At 46.6% G+C, this 19,942-nt stretch overlaps 1 protein-coding gene across 5 annotated transcripts in view; it reads left to right on the plus strand.

The window, feature by feature from the left end:
* Positions 1–19,942, plus strand: part of plch1 (phospholipase C, eta 1) — a 200,473-nt gene that overhangs the window by 162,666 nt on the left and 17,865 nt on the right. For all 5 annotated transcript variants that reach the window (XM_038815875.1, XM_038815877.1, XM_038815878.1 and 2 more), the window contains 5 exons: positions 1,697–1,794; positions 3,618–3,797; positions 6,795–6,902; positions 10,570–10,694; positions 13,809–13,893. In XM_038815875.1, the coding sequence (XP_038671803.1) occupies positions 1,697–1,794; positions 3,618–3,797; positions 6,795–6,902; positions 10,570–10,694; positions 13,809–13,893 (596 nt within the window). The remainder of the gene's footprint in view (positions 1–1,696; positions 1,795–3,617; positions 3,798–6,794; positions 6,903–10,569; positions 10,695–13,808; positions 13,894–19,942) is intronic.

A 19,942-nucleotide genomic window follows, 5' to 3' on the forward strand; every position in this document is an offset into this window, starting at 1 on the left:
GACGACAGTCGAACAATTATTCAATTTGTAAAACTGAGAGGAAAGGATATTTCTCCCCAGGAGTGATTTCTTTCTTTAAAATATATTTTATTCCAAACACCCTCAAAAATATATCCGCGTGGCACCAATAAAATATAGTACATAGTTTGTTCAATTTTCCCCTTTTAATCTCCAACCTCCCCCACCCTCCTTCTCCTGAACCTAGATCCTTTGATAATATTACTGCAATATTTATGTAATACAATCTTATCTAAAAAATTTGTACATTCATTTTTTTTAAAAATAATTTTTATTGAAATTTTTTACAGAAAATATAACAACAAACAATAACAAGCAACAATAAAACAACATAATAAGTATAACCCCCCCCCCAAGACCGTAACAACGCATGTATCACACCCCCCCCCAAACCCAGTAAACAACAAGATAACTTAAAAATAAATTAAAATTAAATACGCATAGTCAACGCCCCTCCCCCCCTCCCTTTTCCCCCCCTCCCCCCCCCCCCCCCCCCCCCCCCCCCCGGGTTGCTGCTGCTGCTGATCCAGTACCCTATCGCTGAGCCAGAAAGTCGAGGAAAGGTTTCCACCGCCTAAAGAACCCTTGTAACGATCCTCTCAGGGCGAATTTGACCTTCTCCAGCTTAATAAATCCCGCCATGTCATTGATCCAGGTCTCCACACTTGGGGGTCTCGCATCCTTCCACTGTAGCAAGATCTTCCGCCGAGCTGCTAGGGACGCAAAGGCTAAAACACCGGCCTCTCTCGTCTCCTGCACTCCCGGCTCCACCGCAACCCCAAAAATCGCGGGTCCCCAGCCTGGCTTGACCCTAGATCCTACCACCCTCGACATCGTCCTCGCCACCCCCTTCCAGAACTCCTCCAGTGCCGGGCATGTCCAGAACATATGGGCATGGTTCGCTGGACTCCCCGAACACCTGATACACCTGTCTTTGCCCCCAAGGAACCTACTCATCCTAGACCCGGACATGAAAATTTCTACATTCATAACAGAACACATAATCTACCTTCCAGCCCTGAGGGAGCTTGGACCTGAAACATGAGTAGATTGCTTCACCGTAAAGGCTGGCAAGTCTGAGTATTTCCAGCTTTCTTTTATTTTAGTTTCAAAATTTGGAAGAATCTGATTCCACCGATAACTTTTTAAAATGGAATGATTAAAAGTAATTTTTGTATGAAATGATTTTAAAGCAGACTTTGGAAATTTGGCTATAGCAATCTTTCAAAAGACTGCTTTAGCAGGCAAAATTTAATTGAGATGTAAATGGAATTATTCAGATCGGGCAGCACAGTGACAGTGGTTAGCACTGCTGCCTCACAGTGCCAGAGACCTGGGTTCAATTCCAGCCTCGGATGACTGTCTGTGGGGAGTTTGTACGACCTCCCCGTGTCTGCATAGGTTTTCTCTGGGTGCTGCAGTTTTGTCTCACAATGGATTGGTCATGCTAAATCACCCATAGTGTCCAAAAGTTAGGTAGGGTTATGGGGTTTCAGCGATAGGGTGGGGGAGTGGGTCTAGTTAGGGTGCTCTTTCAGAGAGTCGGTGCAGACTCTATGGGGCGAATGGCTTCCTTCTGCACTGTAGGGATTCTATGATTCATTAATTACTCTTTCTTCCAGAAGGAGTTAAACTACTTTTCAAATTATCTGTAAGTTCTCTTTGTGTTTTTATGTAGAATGGGTCACCGCAGGAAAACAGTGAAACTCTACCGTGGTCTTTCTGATCTGGTTATATACACCAACTCTGTGACTTCGCAGGATCTTCTAGGGAAAGGTAAGCAGTATCTGTGACCAAACAAAAGTTGAATTTCTGAGACCCATTTTTTAGGCAAAAGGTTAGGGAGTGGGAGGGCTCGACTCTTACATTGGTAATGTTTTCATGCGGCATTAGTAATGTTCAAGGGGCTCAATTTCAACTAAAGGATAACAGGGGAGCAACAGCTGATAAGTATGGAAACACCAATTGACCCGGGTTCAATTCTGGCCTTGGGTGACTGTCTTGAGTGGCATTTGTAAGTTGGGCAGCTTAGGTGGGGTTACGGGGATAGGTCGGGGAAAGTGAGGGTCAGTGCAGACTCGATGGGCTGAATGGCCTCCTTCTGTACTGGAGGGATATTATGGAATAAGCAGTTATCATTTGGGTACATGTCTGTAAACAGTCTTGGACTGTGGAAGTTAACTTTGCTTCCAAGCAAGGTCAAGGGCTTAATCGGTCTTTGTGTACCAGATAGCCAACCCGTCAGAGTGAAGATTTCTTTTTCCAGGTCCATGAACTTTGAACTGGACATGGAGCTCCAACTCATTTATGTAGCATGGCACTCGCGTCCAGATTGATCCGTTTTTATTGCGCTCATTGGGTGTTAGGTGACCATAATGATCTGTCAACCTGATGCTCCCACGAAAATCCCATTGTCATTGAACCCAAGCCCACTCCCTGATATGGTTTCAGCAGGTTGTGCTCCCACTTCAGTGAGCCTCCCCCAATTCCCCACAACTGGGAGAGGAAGTGACGGCATTGGCTAGGCCCAGTTTTAATGCTGCTCTGGGGCGACAGGAAAGAAAGGGAAGGCTGTGCCATTGGAAAATGTCTCGAGGGTTGTTTTGATGAATAATTTGCAAATACAGTTGAATAAATATTGAGGAATATGAAAAGAAAGGATTTTGTGACCGAAAGTTGGGGATTGATGTATATGCAAGTTATATGGAAAATTATGGATTGTTTGGCCAAAGGTTGGGAGTCGACGTTTACATATGATCGACTATTACTCAAACATTTATACTATGCATCCTTCCTCTAGATAGCTGTAAATCCTGTTTTTTAAAACAAAAATTCTGGATTAAGATTTGTACAAAAAACTGCAAGTAAACTCATTGCTTATCAAAGCAATGGACCCAGTAACACCATAGTTAAAGCATTTACCACACAAAAGGATGGTCAACAATTTATTCACTGCTGCAGCTTGTCATGTGAATTCGAGCGTGTGATGAATTAGAGGCTGAGTTTGCAGAATCTTGTCACATTCATTTAAAAAATTTGCTCATGGGATGGAAGCATTGCTGACAAGGCCAACATTTATTGCCCATCTCTAAATACCCCTTGAGATAATGGTGGTGAGCTGCCTTCTTGAACTACTGTATAAGTCCATTCACATTGCTGATAGGGCAGGAATTTCAGAGTTTTCACCCAACTACAGTGAAGCAGTGGTGATGCTGTTCTGAGTCAGTACGGTGTGTGATCATATCAACTCTTTGACCACGTGCACCCTCTTATCATCTGATCGCACACTTTTAAAAAACATTTTATCTGTCCTTATCAGAAAGTATGCTTTCCTGTCACCCCACTTTATTCAAAGTAATGATTCGTTGTTGCAGTAATACATTGAGTCACTTTACAATGTGGTATTGTTTAAACATAGACCTAATCAGTGGTAGTGCAACAAACTTAATATTGCCCTTATCTCATACTGAGATTATTACACTCTCTCTGCTTTTAAATTTGGTAAAGTACCACAAAAAGATGAAATTGTCATGGTTGTTGATGCCTTCATTTTGTGTAAGGTTTTGTTCCAAGTTAATACTGTAAATATGCTCAAACAGGTCCTGCAGGGAAAGTTTTGTCTTTAAGTGAGACTCAAGCCAACCAACTTTTACATCAAAAACCTGAATACTTCAACCGTTTTAACCAAAAACAACTCACCCGCATCTACCCATCTGCCTACAGAATAGACTCGAGCAATTTTAACCCGCAAGAATACTGGAATGTTGGCTGTCAGATGGGTAAGTTGGTTAATGATTTTAAAATCCAATCTCTTCTAAGATTAAACATTTAAAAACAAATTAGAGTACCCAATTCTATTTTTCCAATTAAGGGGCCATTTAGCATGGCCAATTCACCTACCCCGCAAATAGTTTTGGGTTGTGGGGGTGAGACCCACACAGACACTGGGAGAACATGCAAACTCCACATGGACAGTGATCTGGGGCCGGGATCGAACCCGGGTCCTCGGCGCCTTGAGGCAGCAGTGCTGATCACTGCTCCACAGTGATGTCCCATCTAAGTGTAAACTTAATGCAATTTGACTTGCCTCCTCCTTTAGTTTGATCATACCACATGCTATTCCAAACTGTAATCACTCCAACAAACTTGTACATGCATGTGGCATGGCTTGTTTTAGTGAATGGTTGATAATCCTCTGTGATAATTATTGTTTGAATAGGTACCAGTCATCAAGGTTTGAAATCTTTTCTCATTCGATTGTCATCTATTGTGTCTGGAGAAGTCTGTCTCCTATTTTAATTCATGTTTCCATAATTAGTTTGAAAGAGCATAATTTTGCCAAATTGTGAGTAACCATATTGGCAATGTATTAGTTTACCTATTGCTCAGACCTTGAAAATGATGTTTAATTAACCAGTAGTTAACCTGATTCTATCTTTAACTTTTTAAAATAACATTATATGTTTATGTGCTTGCAAGCAAAGTTTAAGCTGTTGCTGCAATTACTCTATGTTGTAGAACAAAAACAAATTAAAAATCACTGGCACCATTCAATGTTCCAAGTTATTGCACACACAGTCAAGGCCAAGATTCTAGGTTGCAAGCAGAGGGTATTGTTGGGGTTGAGTGGGGAACGACGTGTCTATGCCTGTTGTAGATGCTCTACTGGGTCTGTACATTTCTCATGGGGTTCAGCCCTATCTCACGACGTTATGGGGAGGGGATCCCTGTAGCCTCAAGGGGTAGTCAGAGCCTCGATATTGGTGAATAGAGGACCTTTTTTGGTGAGGGGGAAGGAAGAGGAGTCGGGATTATAGGATAGGGGAGGAAATTGGTGGTGAAGATTAGAGGTGTTGTGAAGGGAGATCAAAAGCCTTGTTGGGAGGGGTGTTCAGCGGACTGAATCAGTTGATGGTGTTGGCCAGAACTTTAAGGGTTAAAGGTTTTGTGTGAAGTGGCCAGTTGTGGGGCATGGAGTTGGCCAGGCAGGCACACTGGATACAACCGGTAAGTGGAAAGGCACTTATTGCCTGATCCATCAGCTTCTCACCTGGGTTTAGCTGCCACGTTTGCTCAGGCCCAGGGAACCTAGTCATTCAGTGTTCAATTTCACATGGGTGTGAATATAAAATGTAGAGCACAATCTCATTATAATAATTAAGGTGCCAACTACCTCGAGGAACAGTTAGTCTTCACCCCGCTTTTGTTAAAATTGAAAATTAGTATGACGACTGGTGAGAATAGGAAATATTGGCACCAGGTTCCTAAGCCGTGGTCAGGGCAAATACGAGTACCCAATTTTTTATTTTTCCAGTTGAGGGGCAATTTAGCATGGCCAATCCACCTACCCTGCACATCTTTGGATTGTAGGTGTAAGACCCACGCAGATACAAGGAGAATGTGCAAATTCCACACAGACAGTGATCCAGGGCCGGGATCAAACCCGGGTCCTCAGCGCCGTGAGGCAGCAGTGCTAACCACTGCACCACCATGCTGCCCCTATATTTACTTTTAAAATATGCAAACCCGGCAGCTGGCTTGTCACTACGTCAGAGGAAGTACTGGGGAAGGAAGACTTTGCCAACTCTCTGTTTCAAAATTGCAACAAGAAAAGTTTGCAATTAAGGAAACATCATGTAACATTCAAAAGCAGTTGGAAGTAAATTGGAGAATTAACATCAGTGTCACCTACAAGCATCGCAGACACAGGCATTACAGATACAAGGGTTCAAAGTTTTGAATAGAAATATAATGGGACATATTGGGCAGGATTTTCCTGCCCTGATCGCCGTAGGATTTTCCGGAGCTGCCGACTTTTACCTGCCTTGCCAATATGGCGGGACCTGAAAATCTCGGCCATTGAAACTATTGTATTGGTCTATTTCCTGTGCTGCTGCACACGGTCTAAGCTTCTGATGAAACAGGTTTAAAGGGAAGGGATGAACTGAATCGGGGTGTACACTGGTAACTCCAATGTGCCTAATGTTATAGGAAAGAAAAAGGATAAAATAAGGTGTTTATTTTGCATTCCTGGAACTGGTAAATTATCTAAATTATTGCAGATTTCACCTGACTCGACATGAAATTTAAATATTTTTGTCCCTTCACCGCCTATTTTAGAAAAAAAAATTTTTTTTAATGGTGGATGTATTATACATACTGTTCCTTTCAGGTTTTTTACAGATGGGTGTCCTAATATACACCAGTATATCATGGTGCAGACACACACTGATGGACACACACAGGGACCAATCAACATGTACAAACACCGCAGCCAATCACCAGTTAGAATACACACACTATAAAGGCAGAGGGCACCACGGTTCCCGCTCATTCTGGGTGCTGCCTCTGAGTGTAACAAGAACTCATCCAGCCCAGCACAGACTCACACCATGTGCTGAGAGAATCAACTGGTTCGGACAAGGCTTGGGTCTCTAGTTTAAGTTAGCATCATTTAGACCCACAGTGAGTTAGTTAGAAGTAGTTAATAAAATTGAGTTGAACCTTCATCAGTGTTGGAAGTGTCTGTTCATCTCTCAAGTCTACACTAGCCAACACTTCAATGGGATGTTGCAGAATTGTTAAAAATGAAGTATTAGTTCATAGTCAAATAAAAACATTATCTTGAGTTTAGGTCAGATTACTTATTTTGCTACGGCTTAATCTGTAAAATCAAAGCTATTCTGCTGACTATATCATTATTAATAAGTAGATATTGAAGAAATGGAAAGGAAAACTTTCAGTTTGTAATTCCAGCATTCTGTTTGTATCCACAGTGGCATTAAACTACCAGTCTGATGGTCGAATGCTGCAGCTAAACAGGGCACTATTTATGCTGAATGGAAATTGTGGGTATGTCCTAAAACCTCAGTCGATGTGTCAAGGTACTCTGTCTTTTAAAATTTAGTCTGTTTCTTACCTTTTTAAAGAATAAAGGAAGTGGTAGAATATTCCACTTATGTATTAAGTCTAAAATAAATAACCTACAAATTTTGTTTTCTTCCACCTCTTAAGCTTAGTAATAGGACTTTGTCAGCCCTCTTAATACTGCATCTCCTACTTCAGCTTGGCATTAATTTATATCTGATTATATTCTTGTGAAATGTATTGGAACATTTTTCAATGTTAAATTCAGGTTGTAAATATATTACTTCCTGGGGACTGCTGAAATCAAATGTTACTCTGCGAGTATTGGGTAAACTAGGCAAATGCATCTTGTTTTGATCCCCAAAATGACCACCTTCAAAGAACAAAGAAAAGTACAGCACAGGAGCAGGCAGTTTGGCCCTCCAAGTCTGCGCCTTCATATGGGGAGTTGGAATAAATACAAAATTGCGTTAGAATGTCTTAAATATTTTACAAATTAGCTTACTTTTTATGAATAAAGGCAGGTTTACAAAACCAATTAACGTGTACTTTACCTAAAGGAAGCTTTTTTTTTACTGGGATGCAGGTACATAGTCTTAGAGCCAAGATAACAGTAGTTCATTTGTGCTGCGTGCAGTTTGTGCAATCTGATTGTGCGATCATTTTTTTTCGCAATTTAAAAGAATGAGCTGCCTCATTTCCCTGCAGCAAACAGGGTTGTGACCAGAATCTAAAATAAGAGCAGGTTAATGTCTGCACTTCAGGTACTATCATCTCATGCTTGAAACAATTTGAACAAATTGATGTATCTGAAACCTCCTTGGGCGTTAATAAGATTCTTGCTATAACTACCTTTCTGTTCCAATACTCTCTAAACATAAGGTTTAGGACTAATTGAATTAAAATGAGCATTGGAATTGATTTTAACCTCCAGCTAGGAATTACGCTTAACGAGTGGCTTGTCTGGGAGAAGCAGCTGGTAAGCTCAGCTGATTTTAATGGCCTGGCTTCATTAATGTGTCACTGGCTGACGTTCCGTCAGAATCATCCAGAAGTGGACAAGAAGCTTCTGCCCAGCTGTTAAAAACTGAATGGCAAGAGGCACTGCTGGAAACCTGAGTTTGGAGGTATCAAAAAGCACAGATGAGAGTTTTTGCTTGCAGTAGATGGACCGAGTCAGGGGAAGAGAGGAAATTAATGGTTTTAGTGATGGGGAGGAGTTGGGGTTCAGACGCTCAGCATAATGTCAAAATAGAAGACCAGTTATGAACAGTTTGATTCAACTGAAGACGGGTACCAGGGAGTTGCTTAGATTCAGTTGCAGTTTGTGGTGGGGGTTGAAGATGGGGCCAATCTGCACAAGGACTGTGCCAGCTTCCAGTGAATGTCCTTTGGTGCCTGCAATTTACAATTGCAGTCCGTCTGATTTGGAGAGCAGTCTTCCAATTCCTCCCCTCTTTCAGTTTCAGTTTGTTTGGTGGGAGTTCAGATTCCTAAAAGCTTTCAAGATTTCATATTAGAAGTTAAAGCAAATTACATATCATGCAATTTTATGAAATCCCATTTTGAACACACCTAGTTAATGTTTTGTGCACTGGCATCCTATACAGCTTTCATCTACTATTATGCACAATAATTTCTCGATGATTATCTCTCATTTTTGCCAAGTCCATTTTGTGTAGCAAAACAGACGATGTAAATCCTGTGTAAGCATCTCATTGGTGTTTAATAGTTGTGACAGATGCATTTTGAGCTATGCCAAGTAGAAGTAACATACTACTAAATTAGTTTGCACCTGAATACCAATATTGACAAGCTTCCTTTTTTTTTTTGAAGAACTTTTTTATTCAATTTTTAACATTTCAGGATTTTAAACATGCAACCCAACAAAGTCAAACACCTGATTTCCCCCCTCCCCATTCCCCAACACCTCAATAACCCCCAACAAAAGATCCGCTTATCTTCCCCCACCCCAGAAGCTGACGGCAACCAATTCCTTAAAATGTAGAATAAACAAACCCCATCTCTTGTGGAACCCCTCACTCGCACCCCTCAAAATAAACTTGACCGTCTCCAAATACAGGAACTCCATCAAGCACGGTAGCACAAGTGTATAGCACTGTGGCTTCACAGCGCCAGGGTCCCGGGTTCGATTCCCCGCTGGATCACTGTCTGTGCGGAGCCTGCACGTTCTCCCCATGTCTGCGTGGGTTTCCTCCGGGTGCTCCCGTTTCCTCCCACAAAGACGTGCAGGTTCCGTCCAGAGACGTGCAGGTTAGGTGGACTAGCCATGATAAATTGCCCTTCGTGACCAAAGAGGTTAGGAGGGGTTGTTGGGTTGTGGAGATGGAGTGGAAGTGAGGGCTTAAGTGGGTCGGTGCTGACCCGATGGGCTGAATGGCCTCCTTCTGCACTGCATGTTCTATATTAAATCCCCAGCCACACCAAGAAGCTGACCTCCACTCCAACAGGACCCGCCTGTGAGCAACCAGTGAGGCGAAGGCTAAAACATCTGTCCCGCTCCCTTCTGCAGCTCCAGCAAGTCTGGCACCCTAAATATGGCCTCCAGCAGACTGGGCTCCAAATCCATGTGCACGATCACTGACCTGATACTGAAAAAAACAACCTCCAAAATCTCTCCAACTTCAGGCAGGCCCAGAACATATGTACATGATTGGCAGGACCCTCCCACACTGCTCACAAATGTCCTCCACCCCCATCAACCCGGCTAATCCTCGACTTCGACATGTGCGCTCTATGTACCGCCTTTAGCTTTATCAGCCCCAGACTTGCACACGAGGTTTGAAGCATTCGCCCTCAGCAGCACCTCACATCACAAACTCTCCTCCAGTGCCATCCCCAGCTCCTCCTCCCACCTGTTCTTGACCCCCACCAATGATACCCTATGAACTTCCAACATCCTCTCATAAATCGCCGATGTGACCCCCCCCTCCCCAGCCCCATTACCGTCAACACCCCCTCCAACAACGAGGAAGGTGGCGCCACCAGAAAAGTCGACGAAACCTTCTTTGTAAAGTCCTGCATCTGCATACATCTAAAGACACCCCCTCCCCCTCGGAATCCCAACCTTCTCCATCCACTCCTCCAAGAAATAAGCCCTTTAACTCCATCCTCTTCCCCCCCCACCACCCTCCCTTTCTCCCATCCCTGAAACCTCACCGGCTCAAACACGAGTCCCTCGGATCGATATCAACATCAACCCAGCCCTTCACCAGCCCTTCACCTAAAGCGCTGCCAAAGTTGCCTCCATATCCTCAGCATGGCCACCGCCACTCCCCAAACACTTCCCTGGAGCGAAGGGGAATGGTATGTTGCCAGCTCCTGCAACCCTGACCCCTTACAAGAGCCTGCCTACATCATCACCCATAAAGCCTCCGGCTCCTTACCCCAACCCTGCACCTTCTCGGCTGTCGCCGCCCAACAATAATGTTCCAGGTTTGGAAGGGCCAGACCCCTGATTGCTGCCCTGTCTGAAGCAGCCTCTTCCTAATCCTTGCTTCCTTACCTGCCCAAGCAAACAACAAGATCAACCGTTCCACCCCCATAGAAACGCTTTTGGGAAGCTTGCTGGAATAAATTGAAATCTGTTACTCTTAAAGAAACCATAGCTGATCAGTTAAACGCTGTAGCTGTTTTCTAAACTGTATTGAATTGCTGTTTCAGATGTTTTTAATCCATTCTCCGAAGATCCTCTGCATGGCCATCCGAAAAAGCAGCTGACCTTGAAAATTATCAGTGGGCAGCAGTTGCCAAAGCCACCTCGTTCCATGCTTGGGGACAGAGGAGAGGTAATGTTGTTTCAATAGACTATGTAGATTTTAAACACTTGCAGTACAATTTGTGTTTTTCAAACCCCTGCTTTGATTTGTCTTTCCAAAACAAATTTCTCATTAGAAGTTGAATTACCATCAAATCTCCAATTATGGCGCGGGTGCTCTTGTTCAATAGAGCAGTTAACTTATTCATTCAAGGATATGGGCTTCGCAGGCTAGGCCAGCATTCATTGCCCATCCCTAATTGCCCTCGAGAAGGTGGTGGTGAGCTGCTGCAGTCCATGTGGTGTAGGTGCACCATGTTGCTGTTCCGGAGGGAGAGAGAGATCCAGGATTTTGGCCCAGTGACAGTGATGGGGATTTGGACCAGTGACAGTGAAAGGGATTTGGCCCTGTGACAGTGAAGGGGATTTAGCCCAGTGACAGTGAAGGGGATTTAGCCCAGTGACAGTGAAGGGGATTTAGCCCAGTGACAGTGAAGGGGATTTAGCCCAGTGACAGTGATGGGGATTTAGCCCAGTGACAGTGAAGGGGATTTGGCCCAGTGACAGCGAAGGGGATTTGGCCCAGTGACAGTGAAGGGGATTTGGCCCAGTGACAGTGAAGGGGATTTAGCCCAGTGACAGTGATGGGGATTTGGCCCAGTGACAGTGATGGGGATTTGGCCCAGTGACAGTGAAGGGGATTTGGCCCAGTGACAGTGAAGGGGATTTGGCCTAGTGACAGTGAAGGGGATTTAGCCCAGTGACAGTGAAAGGGATTTGGCCCAGTGACAGTGAAGGGGATTTAGCCCAGTGACAGTGAAAGGGATTTGGCCCAGTGAAGGGGATTTAGCCCAGTGACAGTGATGGGGATTTAGCCCAGTGACAGTGAAGGGGATTTGGCCCAGTGACAGTGATGGGGATTTAGCCCAGTGACAGTGAAGGGGATTTGGCCCAGTGACAGTGATGGGGATTTGGCCCAGTGACAGTGAAAGGGATTTAGCCCAGTGACAGTGAAGGGGATTTAGCCCAGTGACAATGAAGGGGATTTAGCCCAGTGACAATGAAGGGGGTTTAGCCCAGTGACAGTGAAAGGGATTTGGCCCAGTGACAATGAAGGGGATTTAGCCCAGTGACAGTGAAGGGGATTTGGCCCAGTGACAGTGAAAGGGATTTGGCCCAGTGACAGTGAAGGGGATTTAGCCCAGTGACAGTGAAGGGGATTTAGCCCAGTGACAGTGAAGGGGATTTGGCCCAGTGACAGTGAAGGGGATTTGGCCCAGTGACAGTGAAGGGGATTTAGCCCAGTGACAATGAAGGGGATTTAGCCCAGTGACAGTGAAAGGGATTTGGCCCAGTGACAGTGAAAGGGATTTGGCCCAGTGACAGTGAAGGGGATTTGGCCTAGTGACAGTGAAGGGGATTTAGCCCAGTGACAGTGATGGGGATTTGGCCCAGTGACAGTGATGGGGATTTGGCCCAGTGACAGTGAAGGGGGTTTAGCCCAGTGACAGTGAAGGGGATATGGCCCAGTGACAGTGATGGGGATTTAGCCCAGTGACAGTGAAGGGGATTTGGCCCAGTGACAGTGATGGGGATTTAGCCCAGTGACAGTGAAAGGGATTTGGCCCAGTGAAGGGGATTTAGCCCAGTGACAGTGAAGGGGATTTGGCCCAGTGACAGTGAAGAGGATTTGGCCCAGTGACAGTGAAAGGGATTTGGCCCAGTGAAGGGGATTTAGCCCAGTGACAGTGAAGAGGATTTAGCCCAGTGACAGTGAAGAGGATTTAGCCCAGTGACAGTGAAGGGGGTTTAGCCCAGTGACAATGAAGGGGGTTTAGCCCAGTGACAATGAAGGGGATTTAGCCCAGTGACAGTGAAGGGGATTTGGCCCAGTGACAGTGAAGAGGATTTAGCCCAGTGACAATGAAGGGGATTTAGCCCAGTGACAGTGAAGAGGATTTAGCCCAGTGACAGTGAAAGGGATTTGGCCCAGTGACAGTGAAGAGGATTTAGCCCAGTGACAGTGAAGGGTATTTGGCCCAGTGACAATGAAGGGGATTTAGCCCAGTGACAGTGAAGAGGATTTAGCCCAGTGACAGTGAAGGGTATTTGGCCCAGTGACAGTGAAGAGGATTTGGCCCAGTGACAGTGAAAGGGATTTGGCCCAGTGACAGTGAAGGGGATTTGGCCCAGTGACAGTGAAGGGGATGTGGCCCAGTGACAGTGAAAGGGATTTAGCCCAGTGACAGTGAAGGGGATTTGGCCCAGTGACAGTGAAAGGAATTTGGTCCAGTGACAGTGAATGGGATTTAGCCCAGTGACAGTGATGGGGATTTAGCCCAGTGACAGTGAAAGGGATTTAGCCCAGTGACAGTGAAGGGGATTTGGCCCAGTGACAGTGAAGGGGATTTGTTGGTACAGTTCAGTTTCCACAAAAAGCTTGTCAATATGGCTTTGGAACAGAGACCAAGTTGAAATAGGCAGACATGGAACTTCAATTTTTCTTAAAGGAAACAGCATTGAATGGTACAGAAATCAGCCATTCTGCCCAATTGGCTCAAATCAGTGTATACACCCCACATGAGTCTCTTCCACCATCCCACCCTCTCAGCACAACCTTCTATTTCCTTCCTGATGTACTTACCAAGCTTACCTATAAGTGCTTTCTCCTATCAAAATTAGTCCCCTTCACTTGCTTGAAACCCTGTGCAGACAAACCGTGCATGTGCTTACTGTGCCATAACCAGAAATACAAATTCTTCATAATTCTGCCAAGTACACAAAGGACTGACTGGAAGATGTTTTCTGACACAAAGTGGAACATAGAGGTATAAAAATGAGCATTAGTGAAAAACAGCAATACTGAGTATATAAATTGTAAATGTAAATAAAAATAGTAACCATTTGAGCCATTGATACTTTACCTATTGTCTTGCTAAAATTAATGAAGAGGAAATTTTGCCCCTGGTTCTAAGGTACCCACTTTATGTTCAAATGATCTCTACAGCAACAGGTGCCGTGTAATATGTGTAATTTATTTTCTTTATTGCATTATTCCTTGCTCATTAAAATGAGTATGTGTATCAGTAGACTCTTGTGAAAATATTCACATGTTTGTGCTTTTCATTTGCTTGATCTCGCACAGATAATTGATCCCTTTGTTGAAGTGGAAATTATTGGTTTACCAATAGATTGCTGTAAGGAACAGACCAGAGTGGTGGATGATAATGGTGAGATCTTGGGGCTTAGTTAAGTGCTGTCTATGTATGTTCTAATTGGGAAATGGAAGCGTTATTCAAAATCTTTGGCTCAATCTTCATAGTTCACTTAGTCACAAATGTTTCTGTCTATCACCTTTTTAAATTCATAAGATAAGAACTGAGCTTGTGTGTAATGAAGTTGTGGACATATCCTTTTACAGAAACATTTCCTAGTTGCAATAGCTGGGCTTGTCCTAAGTTTTTTTTTTGTAAACGAAAGTGCTCAAATATTAATGTAACTTTAGGTTCATAATATGGGCGGTTTTCCATTATATCCTTTAAAAAATGGGCTTTTAATACTGGATCTCAGAGGAATTCTGATCGAGAATTATTAAAATTTAAGGTGTTCACTATGTTCTATAAGTCAGATGGTCAAATCATTTCCATAAAAGCTTATTGTAAGTTATACACGTTCAGCTGGAAAATAAATCCTGTTGCGTTTAATAATACCTGTCGTAAGTTCAAAATGGGTTTGAGAGCCCGAGGGCAAAATCTTTGTTCCCGAGTTAGGAGTGCAGAGTCAGGAAAATTGCCAACATCTCAAACCCAACTTGGGAAAAAATGCCCCGGACCGTGGGATTTTTGTGGGTGTTAAATACCCCTCAAACAGTGAGTAGGCAGCCACAGGGTCTACCAGGTGCCAAATGGGGTTGGTGAAAAGATCTGCCTTGGTGCTTTGGAACTTTATTCCAGTTACAAGAAAAACAAGGAAAGGAAAAACAGCCCTCACCCCCCGCATGCCCCATCTTTGCAAACTCATGGCCACATGCACCTTCATGTCACCTTGTGCTCCTCTACCCTGCTTGGTGCCAACCCATGCCCCCACATACCGGCACTTTTTTGCCTCTATGCCCACATAGTGCCAATGCATGTCAACCCATGATCCTCACCCACTACCCTTTGCCATTACATTCTCCATGCCAACACGCCCATATACACTATGGCCAGACCACTTTATTTTATAAGTATTTTTATTAAGGTTTTGCAGAATTTTTCATAATAAAATGCGAGTAACAATAATAACAAAACAAACGAGTGAACATTAACATAGTGTAAAAAGAGAATATACAATAACAATTAAATAGACATTACCCCACGCGGCCCAGTCTTCCCACACCATCCCAATGAAGCACTCAGCCCCCGCCTTACGGATTGCTGCTGCTGCTGACATTTTAATTTTCGACGAATGGCTGCCACCTCCGAGAGAACCCTAGCATATAGACCCTCTTAAGGCAAACTTATTTTCTCGAGCCTGAGAAACCCAGCCATGTCGTTAACCCAAGTCTCTACACTCGGGGGGGCTTCGAGTCACTCCACATTAATAAAATCCGTCTCCGGGCTACTAGGGAGGCAAAGGCCAAGACGTTGGCCTCTTTCGCCCCCTGAACTCCCGGGTCTTCTGGGACCAAAGATCGCTATCTCTGGACTCGGCACCACCTGTGCGTTAAGCACCTTGGACATTGCTCTCGCGAACCCTTGCCAGAACACTCTAAGCTCCGGGCATGCCCAAAACATGTGGACATGTTTTGGTTTGCAGGGCTGCCCTTGCACCTCATACAACTGTCTTCTACCCCAAAAAACTTGCTCATTCTCACTGCAGTCATGTGTGCCCGGTGGAACACCTTAAATTGAACTAGACTAAGCCTGGCACATGATGAGGAGGAATTAATCCTGCCCAGGGGGACTTCCAGTGACGGCGGGCGGGAGGCAGCCACGCGTTGGAGGGCTCCCGCTTGGGAATGGCATTGTCAGGGGGTAACGCCCGGTCCTAGGGGCAGCGGAGGCAGCAAAAGTCGGGAGACAGCACAGGGGGAGGAAATGTCGAAGACCAGCAAAAAACGACCGTGAAAATAGCGGCTGAAAGTCCGTCAGAGAGTGGAAAGGTCACCGCGGTGTCAGTAAAGAAAATGGAGGCTGGAGCATCACGGGAGGCCGCATTGCTTACGGCTGAAGAAATAACCAATGTGATGGCTGCGGAATTCGAAAGGCAGTTTAAAAAACACATGGAGGCAATGAGGAAGGAGATGGGGCGGCTTTGAAAGTGCTGGTGGAGGAGGCGATTACCCCGGCGAGGACGACGGTGGCGAGCGGAGGTGCGGGATAAGGCGAGGCGCTAAAGGAAGTGGAAGAGACATTACTGCAGCACAGGGGATCAACTTACCTCAATGGGGAAAGAGATGCAGAAGGTGATAGAGATCAACGAGGGTCTGCGAGGCAAAATGGAAGACCTGGAAAACAGATCATGGGGACAGAATTTGAGGATTGTGGGGCTGCCCGAAGGAGTGGAAGGCCCGTGGCCGACTGAGTATTTTGCCACGATGTTGGCAAAGCTATTGGGGGAGGGGGAGGATCCCTCCCGATATGAACTGGATCGGGCTCAACGGTCGTGGAGGCCTGTACCAAAGGCGAGTGAGCCACCAAGAGCAGTGAGGTACAATGTAAAGGAGAAGGTCCTGTGCTGGGCTAAGCAGAAGCGGGTGGTGCAGTGGGCTGGAGCTGGTATACGCGTATACCAGGACTTTACGGTGGTGCTGGCGAAGAGGTGGACTGCCTTCAGCCAGGTGAAGAGGCACTGTTCATTAGCAAGGTGCAGTGCAGCATTGTATATCCAGTGAAGCTGAGGGTGACCTACAAGTTCAAGGACTTTTATTTTGGGACAGCAGAAGCAGTGGAGCAGTTTGCGAAGGCAGAAGGACTGTGGCAGAATTGAGACATGGGGCGGAATTCTCCGACCCCCTGGGGCCAGCGTCAATCCCGCCCCCGCCGAGTCCCGAATTCTCCACCCCCAGCGGACCCCCCACGGCGATTCTCCGGCCCACGATGGGCCGAAGTCCCGTGGCTGACAGGCCTCTCCCGCCGGCGTGGTTTAAACCACCTACCTGACTGGCGGGATTGGTGGCGGGGTCCGGGGGGGGGGCGAGGCGATCTGACCCCGGGGGGTGCCTCCATAGTGGCTTGGCCCGCGGATCAGGGTCCACCGATCGGCGGGCGGGCCTGTGCCGTGGGGACATTCTTTTTCTTCCGCCCCTGCCATGGCCTTCACCATGGCGGAGGCGGAAGAGACCTCCTCCCCTGCGCATGCGCCGTTATGACGTCAGCAGCCGCTGACGCTCCGGCGAATGCGCGGACTTAGGCCGGCCGGCGAAGTCCTTTCGGCCGCCGGCTGGCGTGTAGCCAAGGGCCGTTCACGCAAGCCGGCGGAGTGGGAACCACTCCGGCGCGGGCCTAGCCCCTCAATGTGAGGGCTTGGCCCCTAAAGATGTGTAGGGGAGAATCCTGGCCATGGTCTTGTACCGATGAAGCCTCATGACTGTATTTTTTCTTTTTTTTTTGTTTCACTGCGTGCTGGTGTAAGGGCTATAGGAGCCAACATTGTATATATTTGGGCAAGGGAAGAAATGGGACTTTCAGTCGTAATGAGGGTTCTTTGGGGTGTGGATGTGTATGTGGGGTTTGTGTGCTAAAGGGGACTTCTGGGTTCTTCCTGGGGTCGGGCAAAGGGGAAAGAGACCCGGGCGGGGGCCTCCACGCTGACCGGTTTAAGCCGGCCAGTGAACGGGGGTGAGATGGGGGTAGGGGCTGGGGCCATCGGAGCCTGGCAGAACAGGGTCCGAGGGGTCTAGCAGGGGTGGAAAGTTGGGGGAAAGGAACCGAGGTTGGGGGGGAGGATTTTTACAAGAGGAAGTGGAGGGGAGTAGTTTTGGTGGGGGGGGGGGGGGGGGGGGGGGGTAAAACTCTTGGGTGTCGTTTACGGTACTCTTTCGTCCGGTGAGGGGGGGGACTCTATAGGTTAATGGTGACCATGGGCGATTCCAGACTCCTTTCTCTTTTTCACCTTTGTTTTTTTTTCCACCGCGGGAGGGTTTGTTTTATTTGAGGCATATATAAACAGGTGGGCCGTTGCTTGGGGTGGTGGGGGGATGGGGTCATTGCTGATGTTAATGGTATTGAATTAATATCTGTTACCGTTTACTGCTTATTCGTGGGGTGTAAATTTTGAAGGAAAATGTGAAAATGGAGAATAAAAACATTTTTTTTAAAAACCCTGCCCAGGACCTCTGCCCACAGACCCGCTTCCAACTCCTCACCTAGCTCCTCCTCCCACTTGCCCTTGAGCTCCTCCACCTGGGTTTCCTCCACCTCCTGTAGTTCCTGGTAGATATCCGACACCTTCCCCTCCCCCACCCAGGTACCGGAGACCACCCTGCCCTGTATCCTCAGTGACGGCAGCGTCGGAAAGGCCACTACTTGTTTTTTCAGGAAGGCTCGTACTTGCAGATATTTAAAGGCGCTTCCTGGCAGCCGATTAAATTTGTCCTCTAGCGCCTTCAAACTGGGAAAGCTTCCATCTATGAACAGATCTCCGATCCTTCTGATGCCTGCCCTCTGCCAGCTCTGGAACCCACCATCCATCCTACCCGGGACAAACCCATATCGGGGTCCAGACCGACGCTCCCTCCACCTTCTTGTATATCCTCCACTGGCCCCAGATCTGCAGTGTCACCACCACCACCAGACTTATGGAGTAACGGATCGGCGAGAATGGCAAAGGAGCCGTTATCAAAGCTCATAGACGAGTACCTTTACATGACGCCGCCTCCAGCTGCTCCCACGCCGTCCCTTCCCCCATCACCCACTTCCTAATCATAGCTATATTGGACGCCCAGTCGTAGTTGGAGCCAATAAAGTCCTCACCAAAGCCGAACCTCCCCAGCGTTTCCCACAGGTACTCCCACTCCACCCATAGAACATAGAACAGTACAGCACAGAACAGGCCCTTCGGCCCTCAATGTTGTGCCGAGCCATGATCACCCTACTCAAACCCACGTATCCACCCTATACCCGTAACCCAACAACCCCCCCTTAACCTTACTTTATTAGTAAGAAGTCTTACAACACCAGGTTAAAGTCCAACAGGTTTGTTTCAAACACGAGCTTTCGGAGCACGGCTCCTTCTTCAGGTGAAGAAGCCTGAAGAAGGGCCTGAAGAAGGAGCCGTGCTCCGAAAGCTCGTGTTTGAAACAAACCTGTTGGACTTTAACCTGGTGTTGTAAGACTTCTTACTGTGCTCACCCCAGTCCAACGCCGGCATCTCCACATCATTACTTTATTAGGACACTACGGGCAATTTAGCATGGCCAATCCACCTAACCTGCACATCTTTGGACTGTGGGAGGAAACCGGAGCACCCGGAGGAAACCCACGCAAACAGGGGGAGGACGTGCAGACTCCACACAGACAGTGACCCAGCCGGGAATCGAACCTGGGACTCTGGAGCTGGGACTCTGGACCCGGTCAAAGGCTTTCTCTGTGTCCATCGTTGTTACCACCTCAGCCTCCCCTCCCTCTGAGGGCATCACAATAATATTCAAAAGTCTCCGGACATTGGTGTTGAGTTGTCTGCCTTTAACAAACCCGGTCTGGTCTTCCTCTTATCACCCTTGCGGCGCAATCCTCAATTCTTCTGGCCAGAATCTTAGCTAGCAATTTGGCATCCACGTTTAAAAGCAAAATTGGTCTGGTTGACCCGCAATGTTCTGGGTCCTTCCTCATTTAAGAATGAGTGTGATCAAGGTCTGTGACATTGTTGGAGGGAGGGTTCCTTTCTCTCTAGCCTCATTAAAGGTCCTCATCAGGAGCAGGCTCATATTTCCGAAAATTTCTTTTAGAATTCTACCTGGTAACCGTCCGGCCCCGGGGCTTTACCCAATTGTATGCCCTCTATACCCTTGACAATCTCCTCCAATTCAATCGGGGCCCCAGCCCCTCCACCAGGTCCTCTTCCACCCTTGGAACTTCAAGTGGCCCGGATCCAAGGCCGTGTTACCTTCCTTATTCTTTACTCCCCCGATTTTCCCTGGCCACCTCCCTCTTTCGCAGTTGGTGTGCCAGCATTCTACTCGCTTTCTCCCCATACTCATAGACTGCCCCCCTTGCCTTCCTCGGCTGTGCTACCGCTTTTCCTGTGGTCAGCAGTTCAAACTCCGCCTGCAGACTCTGCCGCTCCCTCAGTAGCCCC

This window comes from Scyliorhinus canicula, chromosome 13 (assembly GCF_902713615.1).
Source record: "Scyliorhinus canicula chromosome 13, sScyCan1.1, whole genome shotgun sequence".
In the NCBI taxonomy this organism is placed as follows: domain Eukaryota; kingdom Metazoa; phylum Chordata; class Chondrichthyes; order Carcharhiniformes; family Scyliorhinidae; genus Scyliorhinus; species Scyliorhinus canicula.